Source organism: Micropterus dolomieu, linkage group LG01 (genome assembly GCF_021292245.1).
Source record: "Micropterus dolomieu isolate WLL.071019.BEF.003 ecotype Adirondacks linkage group LG01, ASM2129224v1, whole genome shotgun sequence".
Classification (NCBI taxonomy): Eukaryota; Metazoa; Chordata; class Actinopteri; order Centrarchiformes; family Centrarchidae; genus Micropterus; species Micropterus dolomieu.
The window spans coordinates 1,689,610-1,710,349 of NC_060150.1; the positions used below are offsets into that span (position 1 = coordinate 1,689,610).

The following is a 20,740-nucleotide window of genomic DNA, read 5'->3' on the forward strand; positions in this document are numbered from 1 at the left end:
CACACTGGGAGCCCTGGGATCTGAACCTGCAGTCACACTGGGAGCCCTGGGACCTGAACCTGCAGTCACACTGGGAGCCCTGGGATCTGAACCTGCAGTCACACTGGGAGCCCTGGGATCTGAACCTGCAGTCACACTGGGAGCCCTGGGATCTGAACCTGCAGTCACACTGGGAGAACTGGGACCTGAACCTGCAGTCATACTGGGAGCCCTGGGATCTGAACCTGCAGTCACACTGGGAGAACTGGGACCTGAACCTGCAGTCATACTGGGAGCCCTGGGATCTGAACCTGCAGTCACACTGGGAGAACTGGGACCTGAACCTGCAGTCATACTGGGAGAACTGGGATGGTGTTTCTCACCAGCAGCATCTTGACAGGCAGCAGGTAGATGAGGATCATCCTCTTGTTCTTCTGGCTCGAGCGATGACAGTGGTGGAAGGCGTAAGAAAGTGACTCCTCGGCTGCAGAGACACAGTTTGGATCATTAACACGATGTTTTATTTCTTCTGCCTGAGATTTGGAAAACATCAGACACACCTTGGTCCTGATTTGTCAACATTTATTTAAAAAATAAGAAAGTGGTCGTGAAATAAACACTAAATAAATGGTGTGAGTTAAATCTGTAGGGTTTATAGAGCCAAATATTTATGTACAGTGCGTACCTCCGGGAACAAGTACCTGCTACACAATGACAATTACTGCAGTAGTACCCCCTCTGTAGTATAAGTACTGCAGTAGTACCCCCTCTGTAGTATAAGTACTGCAGTAGTAACCCCTCTGTAGTATAAGTACTGCAGTAGTACCCCCTCAGAGTTGTTAGTACTGCAGTAGTACCCCCTCAGAGTTGTTAGTACTGCAGTAGTACCCCCTCAGAGTTGTTAGTACTGCAGTAGTACCCCCTCAGAGTTACCTGGCTTGAAGTCGCTGTCGAACATGGCTTTGCGGCCCACGTAGTACTTGTAGGTGACCGTCTGAGCGGGACTGTAGTCGTTCTTCAGGTTGGAGCTGTCGATGGCTCTGATCAGAGGCTTACACAGGTGCAGCTTATTGATCTGATCGATCACCAAATGAAAACAGGTAACAGTGTTGTTACACGTGTAAAGTACAGTTCAGTGCTGCTGATCACAACGACACACGTATCAATAACTATTACAACTGAGTATTCAGGCCAATATGAGGAGAAAGAAATGTAGAGATTTTGATAATAAAGCTGTCGTATTTTAACAATTAATAATTACAACTTACTTTTATTTTCATTATAGAATTTTTTTCATTTTGGTCTTAACTTTTGTAACTTTATGTCTCTGATCCCAAAATGTTTTTAACTTTAATCTCTAATCTAGTTAGAGATTAATTAATCTGACTTGTTTGTCGTGAATCGGGTTCGAGTCACTAATGAACGAACAGCTCGGCTGAGTTCAGACCTTGAAGTAGATCTTGAAGAGCTGGTTGCTCAGAAACATCATCCCCCACTTCTTCGAGTCCTCGATCCCAGCGCGACTGCAGGAACAAGAAGAGTCTGAATGAGAATCGATACACAGTCAATAACCTTCTGTTGAACTTGGATTCAGTGTGTATTTGTACTGACTTGTCGCTGGCGCACACTCTGAAGCAGCTCATCAGCTGCTCGGCTGCTTTCTCCAGCATCTCTCCGGGCTGGCCTTTACTCTTCTTTTGCAGCTGCTGCTCCGCCTGAACACGGGGTCAAAGGTCAGTTTCATCATCATCATCATCACCTCCATCACTGATCAGTCTCTATAGTCTCTTACATTGTTGGCAAATACTCTGAGATCCAGAGTGACGGCGAACATCACCGAGAGAGCCCTGAAAGCACAAACACACAAGCTGAGCGTTCTGCAGACTGACGCTGCGTTCACTGACGCTGCGTTCACTGACACTGCGTTCACTGACGCTGCGTTCACTGACGCTGCGTGGAAATTGTGCATGTTTTTGTGTTAAATCTTGTGTATCTGATCCTTTCCTGTTGGTATAAAAGGTTTTTGTGTAATATAACAATGAGTATGTTACAGAATTAACATGTAGTATTTTTAAGATGTAGGATTTGGGCCACAGAGTCGTGCTAGCCGCTCTGTGAGGCTGAGCTAATGCTAACACGTTGATGTTTAACAGGTGTAATATGGGCCATGCTAACATTAGCTAATTAGCACTAAACACAAAGTTCAGCTGAGGCTGATAAACCAGAGTGTTGGAGACATTAACGTGTTGACCTGAAGGTGGCGCTAGAGGAAAAGGCTCATCAGAGTTACTACATCCTCAGAGGAACATGGAGGAAGCTTTGTGCTAAACTACGCCAACGCCTGTCTGAACTCACCAGTTCTCCTCTTTGTGGGACTGGAAGGCCCTCAGGAAGGATGTGAGAGGTCAAGGAGCAACACGATCGATTATTGATTTGAGGCGCGTCACAGCTGCAGTGTGACTTTGTCTGTGTGCGTTTTCACCAGTAAAGGATATTGAACGACGAGCGTCTGGAACTTGTAGGCTTCAACAAAGTCGTGATTGGCCACTGCGTAGGTACACCTGTAACACACGCGCACAGTGAGACCTGGTAATGGATCGGTCCTGTTACTATGGTTACCTGCGGTCTCACCATCGGTCACTTCACGGCCCCTTAGCAACAAAATGACTCATCACATCAGAAACATAATCAATAACTGCTGACGTCATCTCACAGTTAATGAGGACAGACTGGCCCCTGATTGGCCCCTGGCTGTCCTACCTGAGGTGAGCGGCGACCATCTCATCGTACGGCGGCTCCAGGAGCTGCTGGCACTTTTCTTCTGGACTGGCCAGCTGTGACACACACACACACACACACACACACAGGTGAGGCTGTATCCTAACGACGCTTGGTGTCTACCCGAGGGGGTGGAGCCTCACCTGGAGCCGGGGGTTGGCGACATGCAGGTGTTTAAAGGACAGCAGCTCGGCGCAGAACGGGCCCTCGCGGTTGTCGATGGCCTCGTAAACCTGTGGGAGAAAAACACCAACGAAGAAGAATCAGGGCCCTGACTCCACGCACAATAGGTGCGTTCGAGATGACGGCGGCTGACTTTCGCCGACTTGATGGTCTAACGTGAGCTGCGGGGGCGGGCAGTAAAAACGGCGCCGTCAAGTCGGACACATTCTACCTGCGTGAGCTCAGATCAATGACTGATCTCAGACCAGGCGAAAGGTCGTTCCAACTTTGAGCAGCCGGAGAAAAGCAACTGCAGCCGCCTTTCTCCCGCGAGGGACATGTGACCTTTTGCAGCGTTGGCAAAAGTCGGACAAACTTTCTAACCAGCGTGCCTTATTTTAAATCCAACGTGCGTCACGTTAAGTCAGCGCCGCAGGAAGTCAAACGCGCCAATTAAATAGAACATGTGAAGATCGTGGCGCCCTCTGGAGGTCACACGTTAGAAACAATGATGTGATGAGATGGAACAAGAAGACGTCACCTGGTTAGTGACTGAGTGCGAGAGGCTGTGAGGGCTCAAAATGCTGTCAACGGGAACGGGTCAGCACTTTATCACGTTACCTTGACGACACTGAAACACGTTGCACACTTTTTATTTTACTTTCTTTGCATCGAGGCACTTAAGGAACCGCCTGCCGGATTTATACGTCTTGCAGAGTGTCAATAATGATCTGTAGTTGTCAATAATCATTAATTGTTTGTCAAAACAGCATCATTGAGCAAAAACTAACATAAATAATGTGTCATAAGGTGCGTTCCTCTGATTTCATGAGTTCTGTGTACCGTCTTCTAACCGTGATAACGTCAGGGTTGGTGTTTTACTCTTCTTCTTCTCTTATAAAGCGGATTTGCTCAGATTTTTCCCTCTCACTTCCGGGCTTCACTTGGTGACCCCGTGTTTCACGTCACAACGTAATGAACTGTGGGTAATTTCTCAGGCAAAGTCTGCAGATAACGGACCTGTATAGGTGCATAAAGGGTCAGTGTGAGCGCCCCCACGCACTTGACGATGTGACAGTGGGACGGCCCTGAGCCCTCATGGACTCACCGTGCGAGTCTGTGAGTGTGGACGTTGTGATTGGGCCACAACCTCTACACTCTTGACCTCGAGCGGCGCGTCCCACTGTCGTGAGCCGTGGATAAGACACATGCCTTCGGTGTTCAATTCCCCATTGTAACCTCAGCTGAATGAATAAATGTAATCCGGGGCCCTCACAGCCTCTCTCGCTGAAGCACACATCAGGTGACATGGACTAAGTGTGTGAGGGGTCAGAGGTCACCTGCTGCAGGTACTGGTTGATGGTGATGTGAGCCATGACTGCCTGCTGGTTCAGCAGCCACTCCAACCTGAGGACAGACAGGAACGAGCTGCTTTTGACTCATAATATTAGATCTGAGATAAAGTAACTAAACACATGGAAACACTGTTCATTTTCGTTTTTATGCATCTTTTCGTCCACGAACAGTCAGAAATTTTCATTTTAATTCCTCACAGCTCAAGTTGAAATACTTAAATACATTTTTGTATCCGAGCATATATTCAGTTGAAAATGATGTTGAGTTACAGAGAAGCTTAATTTATTTTATTTTAAGACTTTTATTATTATTAGCGTGTCAAACTTAACGGAGCAACAGCTAACGTTAGCATGCTGACCCGTTAATTCATCAACTGCGGGTTGAAAACTGCTGTTAAATCGCGGTTTTCAGGCTTCAGACACAAAACAAACTGTCGCACTAACAAATAAAGAATAATGTACCTTTAAAATGAAGCTTTAATCCAGAACATACCCGGACAGACTCGGTTAAACGAAGATAAACTCGGACTGCTCACCGGGGTGCACTAAAACTTCCGGGTTGTAAGGTACACTTCCGGTGGTGTTTCAGAATAAGAGGTTTCATTTCGAAATAAAAGTCTCCATAGATTTCACAAACCTTTACAGTTTAAAGACAAAAGTTTCATATTTTAAGTGATTCCATCATTTTTCAGACTTAATGTATCTACATCAGACCAAATAATATTCCAGCCACAAGTTGAAACAGCATTTCCTTAAAATAAATGGCACATATATAATAATAAAATCTCAAATACATAAATACTTAAACCCAATTATTACTTTTTGGAGGTTACTGTGAACTCATGTTAAAGCTGAGATATTTCAAACCGTTCAAGTAGAACGACCAAGAAAAAAACAAAACACGTAGTACTTGAAAAATCTGTAGTTTAATAATTCATTTCTTTCTTTCTTTATTTGACCCTCTGGACAAAAATAAACATACAGTACATCCAGTGACAAATACACAGTCAGAAATACACAATTTACATACACAATATGACACTGGTTGACTTACTCATTATTTTTACTAACCATATGGTTATAACAGTTAGTCTCTGTGTTTCTATTTTAATCATTTCTTATTATTCGTTCATTACCTGATGTTTTATTTCTGTTTGGGGGTTTTTTGTTGCAGTTAACTCTCTTTCTGTATTTCCCAGTGAAGGTTTCTTCTTGTTGAGGAAAACTAAAATATTTCAAGCTATTTTTTCCTTTAAAACTTTACTGACACAGAGCAGAATAACAGCAACCCTTCTGTTTTTCTGTCTCATCCATGCTGTAAACGTCATGCAGCAGCGAACAACAAAGAGCAGAAGAAGAAGAAGAAGAAAAAGAAGTCAGTATTTCCACAGGGAACAGATATGAAATTTGATTTTATTTGTTTCTGCTTTCCAGAAGTAGGTAGACAACAACAAACACGCAGCAGCTGAAATAACAGACTAACCAGGACTGGAAATATGTCTTTTTACTTTATAAAGGTGATTAGCAACGAGCCCTGTCAATCAAATATCAATCAAATATCAACCCCAGCTGATGGACTGTACAGATATACATGTTGGAATAAAGACAGGCAGAACAACCAGCTGTCAGTACCCTCCCATTAACCTCCAACACCAGAGGGCGCCACCACACCAACAAAACCAGTATATAGATCCTCTGATCATGTTGATAGGAAAAACTATTTTAAATAATCATCATCAGGACTGTTTTCTTTTTAATGGTATAACGTTGACAGGCTAATTTTCTATAATTATTAACTGCAGAAATAAAATTATGATAAATATATATTTACACGCAATTAATACGGCAGTTTATATAGCAACTGTTGACTAAAAGTCACCAGTACCCATTGGTAGTTTCACCCAATCATTAAGAGATACTAACCACCAGTATTTACCAGTGGCTACTATTGGCAACCAGTAGCAACTAGCAGAGACCTTCAGTAATCACCGATCTCTACTAGCTGTCTGAAGCTAGTACAGGTTAGCCATCAGTAGATACCATTAGCCAAAACCAGTTATTAGCAGTGGCACCAGTATTTACAAACCGTCAGTTCCAGTCATAGCCACCAGTTTGTAAAAATAACCACCAGTGCTTCTAGGTAGCCACCAGTGGTTACCAGTATGTACAATTGGCTTCCGATACTTACGGCTGGCAACCAGTCGTATGCAACAGTATGTGCAAATAGTCACAAGTGGTGAATTGTCGCCATCAGTTGTTACCAGCATGTGCAAATAGCCACCGGAATATACCAGTAGCCCCCAGTATGTAAAAACAGTCAACAACAGTCACTGGTAACCAGAATAAACCACCACCTGAGGTTACTAGTATGTACAAACAATTACTGGTACTAGTAGCCCACAAGTAAATGCTAGTAGCCACCAGCAAACACTAGTAGCCCACAAGTAAATACTAGTAGCCCATCAGTAAACACTTGTAGCCCACTAGTAAATACTGGTAGCCACCAGTAAATACAAGTAGCCCACAAGTTAATACTGGTAGCCCACCAGTAAATACTAGTAGCCCACAAGTAAATACTGGTAGCCCACAAGTAAATACTGGTAGCCCACAAGTAAATACTGGTAGCACACCAGTAAATACTAGTAGCCCACAAGTAAATACTGGTAGCCCACAAGTAAATACTATTTACCCACTAGTAAATACTAGTAGCCCACAAGTGAATACTAGTAGCCCATCAGTAAACACTTGTAGCCCACTAGTAAATACTAGTAGCCCATCAGTAAACACTAGTAGCCCATCAGTAAATACTGGTAACCCACAAGTAAATACTATTTACCCACTAGTAAATACTAGTAACCCACAAGTAAATACTATTTACCCACAAGTAAACACTAGTAGCCCACAAGTAAATACTAGTATCCCACCAGTAAATACTAGTAGCCCTCACTCAAGTATTTACTAGTAGCCCACCAGTAAATACTGGCAGCCACCAGTAAGTACAAGTAGCCCACTAGTAAATAATAGTATCCCACAAGTGAATACTAGTATCCTACCAGTAAACACTAGTAGCCCACTAGTAGCCCACTAGTAAATACTGGTAGCCACCAGTAAGTTCAAGTAGCCCACAAGTGAATACTAGTATCCCACCAGTAAACACTAGTAGCCCACCAGTAAATACTAGTAGCCCACCAGTAAATACTAGTAGCCCACAAGTAAATACTAGTAGCCCACAAGTAAATACTAGTAGCCCACAAGTAAATACTAGTAGCCCACAAGTAAATACTAGTAGCCCACAAGTAAATACTAGTAGCCACCAGTGGTTAGCAGTATGTACAAAAAGTCACCAGTAGTCTTCCATTCGGCCAATCACATCCTCAAAAAGAGTGGGTGGGGCCAGGCGGCCATCCAGCACCACTCACTCTGCCGTGACTGGGAGGCTGCATGAGGCTCTCGCTGCTGATTGGTCCGTGGAGAGCGGCGCAGGGTGAGTGGGAGGGGCTTAGCTCACTGCATCCAACCGTCCACAGACAGGGATACTGACTGAACACAAACATTTATATTTATAAACAGCTTGTTTAATACAATCAGCGTAGAATCACCTTGGTCTTACTGTACCATTACCATATAGGGCTGTGGGCGGGGCCTCACCTGGAGTTGTGAGGAGGAGGAGGCTGTGAGGAAGGAGCGCTGCTGGTCAGGGGAAGGGAGGCGGTGGAGGGTAAAGAGGAAGAGGAGGAGGTGGGACGAGGGGAGGTGCTGCTCCATCCGTCTGATAGCACCTGAACACCTTCAGGCAGACAAACTGACACAACACAAATTAAATAGGTGCTCATTGATTACAATGTGTTTACATGCAACTGTATAGAAAGTACACAACTGTACGTACTTATAAAATATATTTATCTATATAAATATACTTTATTTTCTTATTCTTAGTTAGTTTTATATTATATTAGAACAGCAAAAATAAATAAATTACTGTATATAAAAATGTCCACACACACAGCTACCTGAGGAGTGTGAGCGGTGTGGCAGGTAGGCGGTGGGGTAAGGTGTGTGACGCCCTGGATATCCGTGGTGTTTATACCCGTGGTGATGATGTGACGTCAGCGGGAGGCTGCTGCTGTAAGGAAAAGCCCCGCCCCCTCCAGCTGAGCACAGCGACCAGCCTGACACACACAAAGTTCATTTATTAATCTAATCAATTATTCCAATTGATAATGTAACAGAACAGCAGCACTGACGGCCATCTTGGATTTTAAAATAAATGTGAGGTTGGTGAGATATAAAGAAGGTCTTTAAAATAATGTTAATGTTCTGTGGCTTCAAGATGAAACAGTTACCATAAATAAATAAATCATGTTTGGAGGGTGATCGATGTTATTCATTGTACTTTTTCAGTTACTTGGATCTTACTTTTATTCTGTTTTTAGTATTTATTTTTATTATGGTTCCATTTATCACACACACAAAAAACAAAAATATGATTAAAGAAATAATTTGTATTTAAATTATAAAAATAAATATTTTTTAATTAATTAAATCTAACAATATATACATTAATTATATATATTACTGATTCATGTATATGAGGGATGAACCAACAGTGCCGCGACTCACAGGGTTGAATCCCAGCTCGACTCTCCAAAGACTCTGGTAGACCCCGTCCACCTGGGTTCCTGAGGAGGATAAATCAAACACAAACACAGTGAGTACTCAGATCCTTTACTGAAGAAAAAAACTGCAAAACACCTACGTTAAAATTCTCCATTATAAGTAAAAATATTGCATTTAAAGTACAACTTAAGTAAAAGTACAAAAGTACTTTCAGCTTTAAGTAGTTAAAGTATCAGCATTAAAAGTACACAGGTAGTATTATTATTATGTAGTATACGGTAGATTAAAATGCAAACACTGTTTTTAAAGATCTACGTCTTCAGTAGGAACCAGCGGGCTCGGAGCCACAGACAGGAAGTCGTACCTCTCTTTGGCGTCCAGGAAGGCTTTAGCAAACGGGTTGTATTTGATCTTCAGCGCCGTGATCTGCACAGAAAGACACATTTTATTAAAATATAAATGTTTAACTCCAGCAGTTAAACAACAGAATAAATATATCTAATATTTTCTTTTCAAGTCTCTCTCCAGAATAAACATGAATAAAAAGACTCACACATATATATATATATATATATATGTGATGTGTGTGTGTGTGTGTGTGTGTGTGTACCTCTTCGTTCTGGTAGGCCGTGACGGCGATGAACTGAGTTTCTTTGAAGGACACGTTGGAGACCAGACGATGGCGAGAGCCGACGCACACAATGTGGAGCTGAGGCTCGTACTTATGGAGAGAGTTCAACATGATCTGTGGTCGCAGAGAGAAACGTGTTCACACCTGTTTTCATATCTCTACTCACAAACACCCAGAAACCATCTGTGGGGTCCCCACGCTACCGTAACATATCTTACCTGTGTCACGGCCATTTCTCTTACCTTTCAATAGGCAAGTTAATCTTTGTTAAATTAAAGTCTTTCTCTTTTTGTTAACCATCACATGTGTTTTCCTCATGTTAGATCCTTTTTGTTTAACCGGAAACAGTCACATTATGATCTCTAGTCAAAGCCACCAGACTCCATTGAACAATTGAGTAATTTAACCTCTCCGGTCTAAAGCTGCCTCGAGAGTTTAGTTTTGTGTTACTTTGTTGTTTTTTACCCTTTAAAATGTCAAAAGCAAAACAAAAACACCAAAAGTCACACATTAACACTAAATAACTAACTGAATAGCAGAATAGCAGAATAGCAAACACCCTGTTCTGCAAGGTAAAATGACTGTTTTTATTAATGGAGTCTGGTGGCTTTGACGAGAGATCATACAGTGACCGTTTCTGGTTAAACAAAAAGGATCTTACTCTTTAAAAAAAAGCTCTCTCTCTGTTGGGATCCTTTCCATAATGTTGTCAGACACTTGTTTCAACAATCTGAGCCTGTAGTGGCAAAACCTTGTTAGTGGACGAACTTTGACGCTGTTCCACGGCTGGCAGCTGCAGCTCAATACTGGACCAAATTCAAAATATGTTGTCCCGATTCCTCACATGACACAGAGACATGAAAAAATATGTTGAAAGGTTGAAAAATACCAAAGTTACCCTTTAAGATTCATTAGTAGTGTTTGACTGATGAACTAGAGGCATTCCTTGCCGATTTGTGTTGTTGATATGGATCCTGTGGAGAGATTTGTCTCTTGCACAGATGCAGGCTGGGAGAAGTTTGAGACTGGATTCTTTCAACGGGAAGCTTTTGTGTCTTCTGCTGCTGCTGCTGTCTGGGAGGGAGTCACTTTGTGTCCAGGAGAAAGTTTTGACCTTTTGCGGTCGGACACGTTGACTCCCCTGCAGCGTTTTACTTGTTTTAGTGTGCGGCGTTGGGAGGCAGCCGGTAGAGCGGCTGGCTCAGGTCTCGGTCTTGGCCGAGGTATTTGGCCTCTAGTCGAAGTTCTAGACTAACAGCGACTGGACGGGGTTCACGTTCCCCTCCGGATGAACTGGAATAACTCTGGTGATCAGCTGCTAGATCTGCGACGCTGAGTCTGATCCGGCTGGAACTGAAAGTTTGGAAACATTTTTTTTTTACTTCTGAATGAACCAAAACCAAAAAAAAACGAAATCCAGGTGTAGTTATTGTCAGCCAGTTTATGGAGTGGAGCCATCTTTGTCTCTTGGCCCAAACACTCTTTTATCCATCTGTCGTCCATCTCTCCATCAACCCCTCCACCTCCACCTCCTCCCCCTCCTCTTCCCCCTCACTAACGAGGCCCAATTAACCAATCCGAGCTCTCCAGGCGGACACACAAAAACAAACTGTTTTCTATTCAGATTGAGAGGCTGGCTTCACATCTGACCCCGGCGCTCTGTGTGTGTGTTTACCCCGGCGGTGCCCACATTAGCTGGAGTGTGTGTGTTTTTGAATATAGTTTACCTCTCTCTCTCTCTCGTCCATCTGAAGCATGATGGGTAAATTAATTTCCCAGTAAAAAACATAATTACCATAATGTACAAATAAGCTGAGCAATTATTTCATTATGGCCGAGCTCTCTGTTCCAACTCTGCATTACTGTGTGTGTGTGTGTGTGTGTGTGTGTGGACGGGATAATGGGGCAAATATAAACAACATTATTGCCAATTTTGTAGTGCTGGACGTGTGTGTGTGTGTGTGTGTGTGTGTGTGTGTGTGTGAAGGCCTCTCTGAGTGGTGAACGACTCTCGACAGGAAGTGCATTAAACTGCTGCCGGCCAATTAAGAGCTGTTTATCCCGTTCCCGTGGTTACGAGGGGGCGAGCAGGTGAAGTGAGCGAGGAGAGGGACTGAAGTGGCTAATTAGAGGCGGTAGTCTCTCGCCCACTCCAATACAATACAGGGAGGAGACAGGGGAGAGAGAGAGAGAGAGAGAGAGAGACGAAAGAGGAAGAGATGCTCTTGACTTGGAGAGGCCGATAATGGACGAAGAAGAAGAAGAAGAAGAAGAAGAAGAAGAAGGAGGAGGAGGAGGAGGAGGAGTGTGAGGGTGAAGAAAGGAAAAAGTACAGATGGAAGGAGGAAAAAGAAGAAGGAGAAAGAGAAGCAAAGAAAATGAAAAATAATGAAAGAAACGAAGGAAAGAAAAAACAAATGACTAAACAAATAAATGAACGAAAGAAAGGAGAGAAAAAGAAGAAGAAGAGGAGGAGAGGAGAAGAAAAGCAATGCAACGAAAATTTGAGATTATAAAAGAAAGAAGAAAGAAAAATGTACTCAACAAATCAACAAATTAACGCTAGATAAAGACAGATGAGAAAGTGAAGAAAGAGAGGAGAAGGAGGGGGGAAGAAAGGAAAAACAAAGAAGAAGAAGGGAGTGCAGGAAGGAAAGAAATGCAGAGGATAAAAAATGATAGAAAGAAAGGAAGAAGAGAGTGAGGGTGACGAAAGGAAGAAGTAGGGAAGGAACAGAAGAAGAGAGAGCAGGAAGGAAAGAAATGCAAAGAAAACGAAAAATAATGAACAATACAAAGAAAAATAAGGAAAGAACAAATAAACAAATAAATAAACAAATAAATGAACAAAAGAAATTAGGAAAGAAATGCAAAGAAGGAAAGAAAGAACAAATAAATAAAAGGAGAGAAAATGAAAGATGAGGAGAGGAGAAGAAAAGAAAGTATAAGAGAAAGATTTCCTCAACAAATTAACAAATAAACGATAAAGAAAGAAAGAAAGAAAGAGAGAGAGAGAGAGAGAGGGTGAAGGAAGGAAAGAAATGCAGATGCAAAGGAAGAAGGGACGACTGGGAAAACAGAATTTATAAAAATCGTTTCTTTCTACAGGCCAACTTGTACCTCTGCGTTGGATCTACGCCGACACGAACCTCCCCAACATTATATCTACAGGTTGTTTCCTCCGACACATCTGCAGCTCGTCCTTCTTCTTCTGCCTCAACGCTTCGAGGGTCGTTTACACCGCCTCCTCCGACGCCGTCTCTCCTTTCTGTGTTTTAGTAATTTCACTAAAAGTAACTGCTGTTCTACATCGATCAGCTCTGCTTCAGTCGCCCCACACCAACGAAGAAGAAACCCACCTCATGTATAATATAAATATAAACCGGCCTTCAGGTTCTTGATGAAGCAGCTGGAAACATCTAAACGTTTAGCAGATTTGAACCTTTACGGTGAGGGGATTTGTTTTCCACGCACCTGTCCTCCTCCGTTGACCTTGTTGGTGAGTTTGACCTTGTTGAAGGTCACGGCCGCCTTCATCCAGTGAGCCCCGAAGTTTGGCGAGTCCGGGTGGATGTAGATGCCGCCGTGGCCCCGCCCCTCGCCGCGGCCCTCCGCCCGGCCGGCCGCCACCCACTCCCCGTTCACGAACTTCCAGCGGCAGCCGTCGGCCGGCACGAAGTCCAGCAGGAAGGAGTACATGGAGCTGGGGTCCAGACCGGACACGCTGACCTTCAGGACCGGGAACATCCGGCTGCACACACACATCTACATTTTAATTTATTCCAACACGTTTAATCCTGAAAGGAGAGAAATGTTCTACTCAAAGTTTACACCTTCGTTTCATATCTGCTGCATTCTGCTACTGTGGGCAATGTTGCAAATCCATAATTAGAATTGATTTATAGTAATATTTGGATTTGCAGGTTATTTTTAAAACAATAATTCACTTCATCGGCCAAAATCTGATTTCTTATCTGTTTATTTTAGCCACTAAACGTCTATAAAACACTTTTTATTACTATTAGAAATCAATACCGTGACATAAAATGATCAATTAGATGACAGGTTTAATCTGTATTAACGCATTTATCCTCCATTTTTCAGACATTAAACTTTTTCAGGGTTTCCTCTCATTTTTTTTACAGTAATAAACACAATAAACATCTTTTGCACATTCCTGCACAAAGTCATATTATATTATTTTATAGGCTTCTTGTTGCTTTCATCTCCCTTTAAATCTTCTACTTAGTGTGTTTCCTGTTTAACTGTCCCAGCGTCTCTTCTTCTACTGCTCATCGGTGGATTTCTGCACCGTGCGCTACATCAGGACTGAGTGAGTTTGAGCCATTCAACTCAATACAACTTTATTTACACATGTAAACTCAAACCAAAAAACACAACGTCGCAAAGAAGACGGAGGAATAACAATCACAAAAATATAGACGCTTAAAACTAAATGATACATTCATAATTAAATATAAATAAGCTAATTCAATAATTAAGAATTATTTGTCGGTTGTGGACAGCGGTGCACAAAGTATCCAGATCCTTTACTTCAGTAAAAGTACTAATACCACACGGTAAAAATACTCTGTTACAAGTAAAAGTCCTGCATTGATAATGCAGTAAAAGTATGTGAGTATAGTCAGTTAAATGTACTGAAGCAGTATTAAAGTAAACTGTGTACTATTATTAATTAGATAATTACTCCTCCTGCTTTAATGTAAGCAGGTTTTACTGCTAAATGATTATTTTAATTATGGATTCATCTGCTGATTCTTTCTTTCTCCATTAATCAGTTGATCGGTTTGTAAAAAGTCTGAAAATGCCGGCCGACAGTCCAAACCGCAAAGTCATTCAGTTTTTAGCGACGCTGAAACTACGAAATGTTCTTGCATGAAAAATGAAAACACATTTGTGTGATAACTTAGGTTCAAATTGCATATTTAATATTTTATAACACCTTATATTTTAAAAGCTCTTCATGTGTTTGGTGTGTAAATCTAAAGCTGTCAGACAGATGTAGTAAAAAGTAGAATATTTCCCTCAGAGATGTGGTTCAGGAGAGGTACAAAGTGGCATGAAATTGAAATATAAATTGAATTACAAGTACTTTCTATCACTGCCTTATGTTAACTTTTAATGCGTGAATATCTACACCAGACCAACAGCCTGTTCTCATCAGTAATAGCAGCTGAAGTGGCGTTCTGCAGGTGTGAATGGAGTGTTTTCCCACCGCAGGGCGCGACCGGTCAACACGCCTCGGCAGAACAAACACACACACGGGCGGCGTTAACGGCTGCTATCGAGACTAATGAATAACCCCGGTTAGCAGGATCACTGATCAGGAGTCGGCTTCAAACACGAGCGACAGCAAAGCCGACTCACTGTCCTGATATCCCTGGAAAATATTCCAACAACCTAAACATGATATTCATGAACAACTCCTCTGCATTAGGAAATTAATTTCACTCAAATAACTTGTATCATCATAACACTCCTGACAACTAAAGCGTGATTTGTTTCAAGCACTGAGTGAAAATTCTCCATCACACCCACACACCATCAACGCTACGGACAAACCACCAACCAAACTCTGTGCAAATATTAGCGGTATTTAAAAAAACTTTTAATGTAATTTTTTAACTAAAAAAATCTTATCTTCATTTAATAACAGCTGGGATGTTGTTTCAAAGCCTTGCCAGGGGAGTAATTCTGCTGAAGACTAAATGTGAAGATGGTTTATCTCAGTGCTCAGTCGAAGACAGCTTTTCGTGTGAAAATGATTTGTCTACACAACCAGAGTTTTCAGGTGGTTTAAGGAGAGACGTCTGTTCACAGTGAAACACCTGAGTGTTTAGTTAAATTTAATATTCTTCTTTATCGCAATAGATAGTTTTTCCCGAAACATGGAAGCACCAAGCGGATGTTTTAAGATTTATAAACTCTGGAGGTTTTGGAAAAGCTCCCTTTCTAAATGAGAAAAATGCAGTTTAAGTCTGGACTGATGGCTGAAACTCAGAGGAAAATATGTTTCCATTTTACATTTAGCTGACGCTTTTATCCAAAGTGACTTACAATTGCTATATATGTCAGAGGTCACAGGCCTCTGGAGCAGCTAGGGGTTAAATGTCTTGCTCAGGGACACATTGGTGGATGAGATGGGGGATTGAACGCAGGTCTCTCACGCCAAAGGCATGTGTGTTATCCACTGTCCCATCACCACCCCTAACAGAATATGTGCTGTTAAACAGAGCTGTGAAGGACTGGTGAGGTCCAGTCAGAGGGGTTTCGCCGTAGGGTCAAACCTTAAAGCACCTGCATCTCCACGCTCCACCCACACAGGTGTTCTTACTTTCATCCACTATTTTTGCATCACACATTCATTATTCTTATTGGTTCAAGAAGTTGGGTGACTTCACATGATTCCACAATTAATACAAAAATCCAATTAGTCGTATTGGATCTGCAGGGCTTTTAAGAGTCGTTGAGGACAACTGTGTGGACTAACAACCCACAGGTGGACTAACGATCTATAGGTGGACTAACGATCTATAGGTGGACTAACAACCAATAGGTTGACTTACAACCTATAGGTGGACTTACAACCTATAGGTGGACTAACAACCTATAGGTGGACTTACAACCTATAGGTGGACTAACAACCAATAGGTTGACTTACAACCTATAGGTGGACTAACAACCCCCAGGTTGACTTACAACCCACAGGTGGACTAACAACCAATAGGTGGACTAACAACAAGGTGGACTAACAACCAATAGGTGGAATAACGACCTATTGGTGGACTAACAACCTATAGGTGGAATAATGACCTATAGGTGGTCTAACAACCCCCAGGTGGACTAACAAGCAATAGGCAGACTAATAACTCTCTGGTGGGCATACAACCCACAGGTGGACTAACGACCTATAGGTGGAATAACGACCTATAGGTGGAATAACGACCTATAGGTGGACTTACAACCTATAGGTGGACTTACAACCAATAGGTGGACTAACAACCTATAGGTGGACTAACAACCTATAGGTGGACTAACAACCCCCAGGTGGACTAACAACCTATAGGTAGACTAACAACCTATAGGTGGACTAACGACCTATAGGTGGAATAATGACCTATAGGTGGTCTAACAACCCCCAGGTGGACTAACAAGTAATAGGCAGACTAATAACTCTCTGGTGGGCATACAACCCACAGGTGGACTAACGACCTATAGGTGGAATAACGACCTATAGGTGGAATAACGACCTATAGGTGGACTTACAACCTATAGGTGGACTTACAACCTATAGGTGGACTAACAACCAATAGGTGGACTAACAACCTATAGGTGGACTAACAACCTATAGGTGGACTAACAACCCCCAGGTGGACTAACAACCTATAGGTAGACTAACAACCTATAGGTGGACTAACGACCTATAGGTGGAATAATGACCTATAGGTGGTCTAACAACCCCCAGGTGGACTAACAAGTAATAGGCAGACTAATAACTCTCTGGTGGGCATACAACCCACAGGTGGACTAACGACCTATAGGTGGAATAACGACCTATAGGTGGAATAACGACCTATAGGTGGACTAACAACCTATAGGTGGACTAACAACCTATAGGTGGACTAACAACCTATTGGTGGACTAACAACCTATAGGTGGAATAATGACCTATAGGTGGTCTAACAACCCCCAGGTGGACTAACAAGCAATAGGCAGACTAATAACTCTCTGGTGGGCATACAACCCACAGGTGGACTAACGACCTATAGGTGGAATAACGACCTATAGGTGGACTTACAACCTATAGGTGGACTTACAACCTATAGGTGGACTAACAACCCCCAGGTGGACTAACAACCAATAGGTGGACTAACAACCAATAGGTGGACTTAAAACCCCCAGGTTGACTTACAACCCCCAGGTTGACTTACAACCTATAGGTGGACTAACAACCCCCAGGTTGACTTACAACCAATAGGTTGACTTACAACCTATAGGTGGACTAACAACCAATAGGTGGACTAACAACCAATAGGTGGACTTACAACCTATAGGTGGACTAACAACCCCCAGGTTGACTTACAACCCACAGGTGGACTAACAACCTATAGGTGGACTAACAACCCCCAGGTTGTCTAACAACCTATAGGTGGACTAACAACCAATAGGTTGACTAACAACCTATAGGTGGACTAACAACCAATAGGTTGACTTACAACCTATAGGTGGACTTACAACCTATAGGTGGACTAACAACCTATAGGTGGACTAACAACCTATAGGTGGACTAACAACCCCCAGGTTGACTTACAACGTATAGGTGGACTAACAACCCCCAGGTTGACTTACAACGTATAGGTGGACTAACAACCTATAGGTGGACTAACAACCCCCAGGTTGACTTACAACCCACAGGTGGACTAACAACCAATAGGTTGACTTACAACCCACAGGTGGACTAACAACCAATAGGTTGACTTACAACCCACAGGTGGACTAACAACCAATAGGTTGACTTACAACCTATAGGTGGACTAACAACCTATAGGTGGACTTACAACCCCCAGGTTGACTTACAACCTATAGGTGGACTAACAACCAATAGGTTGACTTACAACCAATAGGTGGACTAACAACCCCCAGGTTGACTTAAAACCCCCAGGTGGACTAACAACCCCCAGGTTGACTTACAACCTATAGGTGGACTAACAACCAATAGGTGGACTAACAACCAATAGGTGGACTAACAACCAATAGGTGGACTAACAACCCCCAGGTTGACTTACAACCCACAGGTGGACTAACAACCAATAGGTTGACTTACAACCAATAGGTGGACTAACAACCTATAGGTGGACTAACAACCCCCAGGTTGACTTACAACCTATAGGTGGACTAACAACCCCCAGGTTGACTTAAAACCCCCAGGTGGACTAACAACCTATAGGTAGACTAACAACCCACAGGTGGACTAACGACCTATAGGTGGAATAACGACCTATTGGTGGACTAACAACCTATAGGTGGAATAATGACCTATAGGTGGTCTAACAACCCCCAGGTGGACTAACAAGCAATAGGCAGACTAATAACTCTCTGGTGGGCATACAACCCACAGGTGGACTAACGACCTATAGGTGGAATAACAACCTATTGGTGGACTAACAACCTATAGGTGGTCTAACAACCTATAGGTGGTCTAACAACCTATAGGTGGACTAACGGCTCACAGGTGGACTAACGGCTCACAGGTGGACTAACGGCTCACAGGTGGACTAACAACCCACAGGATAGCTGTTTCTGGTCTTAATGCTAAGCTAAGGCAGCTCTGCGTAGCTTCAAATTTAAAGGACAGATATGAGAGTGGTATTGATCTCCTTAATCTAACTCTGCCTAAAAGCTGAATGTCAAACTGTTTAATAGGTGGACTTACAACCTATAGGTGGACTAACAACCCCCAGGTTGACTTACAACCCACAGGTGGACTAACAACCAATAGGTTGACTAACAACCTATAGGTGGACTAACAACGTATAGGTGGACTAACAACCTATAGGTGGACTAACAACCTATAGGTGGACTAACAACCTATAGGTGGACTAACAACCTATAGGTGGACTAACAACCCCCAGGTTGACTTACAACCTATAGGTGGACTAACAACCTATAGGTGGACTAACAACCCCCAGGTGGACTAACAACCCACAGGTGGACTAACAACCAATAGGTTGACTTACAACCCACAGGTGGACTAACAACCAATAGGTTGACTTACAACCTATAGGTGGACTAACAACCCCCAGGTTGACTTACAACCTATAGGTGGACTAACAACCAATAGGTGGACTTACAGCCAATAGGTGGACTAACAACCCCCAGGTGGACTTAAAACCCCCAGGTGGACTAACAACCTATAGGTTGACTTACAACCTATAGGTGGACTAACAACCAATAGGTGGACTAACAACCAATAGGTGGACTAACAACCAATAGGTGGACTAACAACCCCCAGGTTGACTTACAACCCACAGATGGACTAACAACCAATAGGTTGACTTACAACCTATAGGTGGACTAACAACCTATAGGTGGACTAACAACCTATAGGTGGACTAACAACCTATAGGTGGACTAACAACCCCCAGGTTGACTTACAACCTATAGGTGGACTAACAACCAATAGGTTGACTTACAACCAATAGGTGGACTAACAACCCCCAGGTTGACTCAAAACCCCCAGGTGGACTAACAACCTATAGGTAGACTAACGACCTATAGGTGGAATAACGACCTATTGGTGGACTAACAACCTATAGGTGGAATAATGACCTATAGGTGGTCTAACAACCCCCAGGTGGACTAACAAGCAATAGGCAGACTAATAACTCTCTGGTGGGCATACAACCCACAGGTGGACTAACGACCTATAGGAGGACTAACAACCTATAGGAGGACTAACAACCTATTGGTGGACTAACAACCTATAGGTGGACTAACAACCTATAGGTGGACTTACGACCACCAGGTGGACTAATGGCTCACAGGTGGACTAACAACCCACAGGATAGCTGTTTCTGGTCTTAATGCTAAGCTAAGGCAGCTCTGCGTAGCTTCAAATTTAAAGGACAGATATGAGAGTGGTATTGATCTCCTTAATCTAACTCTGCCTAAAAGCTGAATGTCAAACTGTTTAATAGGTAGGTGGACTAACAACCCCCAGGTTGACTTACAACCTATAGGTGGACTTACAACCAATAGGTGGACTAACAACCCCCAGGTTGACTTACAACCTATAGGTGGACTAACAACCCACAGGTGGACTAACAACCAATAGGTTGACTTACAACCTATAGGTGGACTAACAACCTATAGGTGGACTAACAACCCCCAGGTTGACTTACAACCTATAGGTGGACTAACAACCAATAGGTTGACTTACAACCTATAGGTGGACTAACAACCAATAGGTTGACTTACAACCAATAGGTGGACTAACAACCCCCAGGTGGACTAACAACCTATAGGTAGACTAACAACCCACAGGTGGACTAACGACCTATAGGTGGAATAACGACCTATTGGTGGACTAACAACCTATAGGTGGAATAATGACCTATAGGTGGTCTAACAACCCCCAGGTGGACTAACAAGCAATAGGCAGACTAATAACTCTCTGGTGGGCATACAACCCACAGGT

General features: G+C 42.9%; 2 protein-coding genes across 8 annotated transcripts in view; both read right to left on the reverse strand.

Moving 5' to 3' along the window:
- The window catches only part of pcid2 (PCI domain containing 2), a 12,025-nt gene extending 7,174 nt beyond the window's left edge, over positions 1 to 4,851 (reverse strand). Inside the window, exons 1-11 of one of the 2 annotated variants that reach the window (XM_046051069.1) lie at positions 4,737 to 4,851; positions 4,260 to 4,326; positions 2,901 to 2,990; positions 2,740 to 2,813; positions 2,475 to 2,540; positions 2,335 to 2,376; positions 1,772 to 1,826; positions 1,591 to 1,694; positions 1,427 to 1,502; positions 913 to 1,054; positions 363 to 463 (exon numbers count right to left, since the gene is read on the reverse strand). In XM_046051069.1, coding sequence (XP_045907025.1) covers positions 363 to 463; positions 913 to 1,054; positions 1,427 to 1,502; positions 1,591 to 1,694; positions 1,772 to 1,826; positions 2,335 to 2,376; positions 2,475 to 2,540; positions 2,740 to 2,813; positions 2,901 to 2,990; positions 4,260 to 4,295 — 786 coding nt within the window. In that variant the 5' untranslated portion in view covers positions 4,296 to 4,326; positions 4,737 to 4,851. Of the gene's footprint in view, positions 1 to 362; positions 464 to 912; positions 1,055 to 1,426; positions 1,503 to 1,590; positions 1,695 to 1,771; positions 1,827 to 2,334; positions 2,377 to 2,474; positions 2,631 to 2,739; positions 2,814 to 2,900; positions 2,991 to 4,259; positions 4,327 to 4,736 lie in introns of both variants that reach the window. The other variant, XM_046051060.1, reaches the window with a different exon arrangement.
- A 327-nt stretch (positions 4,852 to 5,178) lies between these two features.
- The window catches only part of LOC123971916 (T-box transcription factor TBX19-like), a 23,705-nt gene continuing 8,143 nt past the window's right edge, over positions 5,179 to 20,740 (reverse strand). For 3 of the 6 annotated variants that reach the window (XM_046051007.1, XM_046050989.1, XM_046050998.1), the window contains 7 exons: positions 12,997 to 13,273; positions 9,502 to 9,636; positions 9,256 to 9,317; positions 8,895 to 8,953; positions 8,285 to 8,443; positions 7,923 to 8,076; positions 5,179 to 7,814 (listed from right to left, as the gene is read on the reverse strand). In XM_046051007.1, the coding sequence (XP_045906963.1) occupies positions 7,649 to 7,814; positions 7,923 to 8,076; positions 8,285 to 8,443; positions 8,895 to 8,953; positions 9,256 to 9,317; positions 9,502 to 9,636; positions 12,997 to 13,273 (1,012 nt within the window). In that variant the 3' untranslated portion in view covers positions 5,179 to 7,648. The remainder of the gene's footprint in view (positions 7,815 to 7,922; positions 8,077 to 8,284; positions 8,444 to 8,894; positions 8,954 to 9,255; positions 9,318 to 9,501; positions 9,637 to 12,996; positions 13,274 to 20,740) is intronic. The other 3 variants (XM_046051022.1, XM_046051013.1, XM_046051032.1) reach the window with 3 other exon arrangements.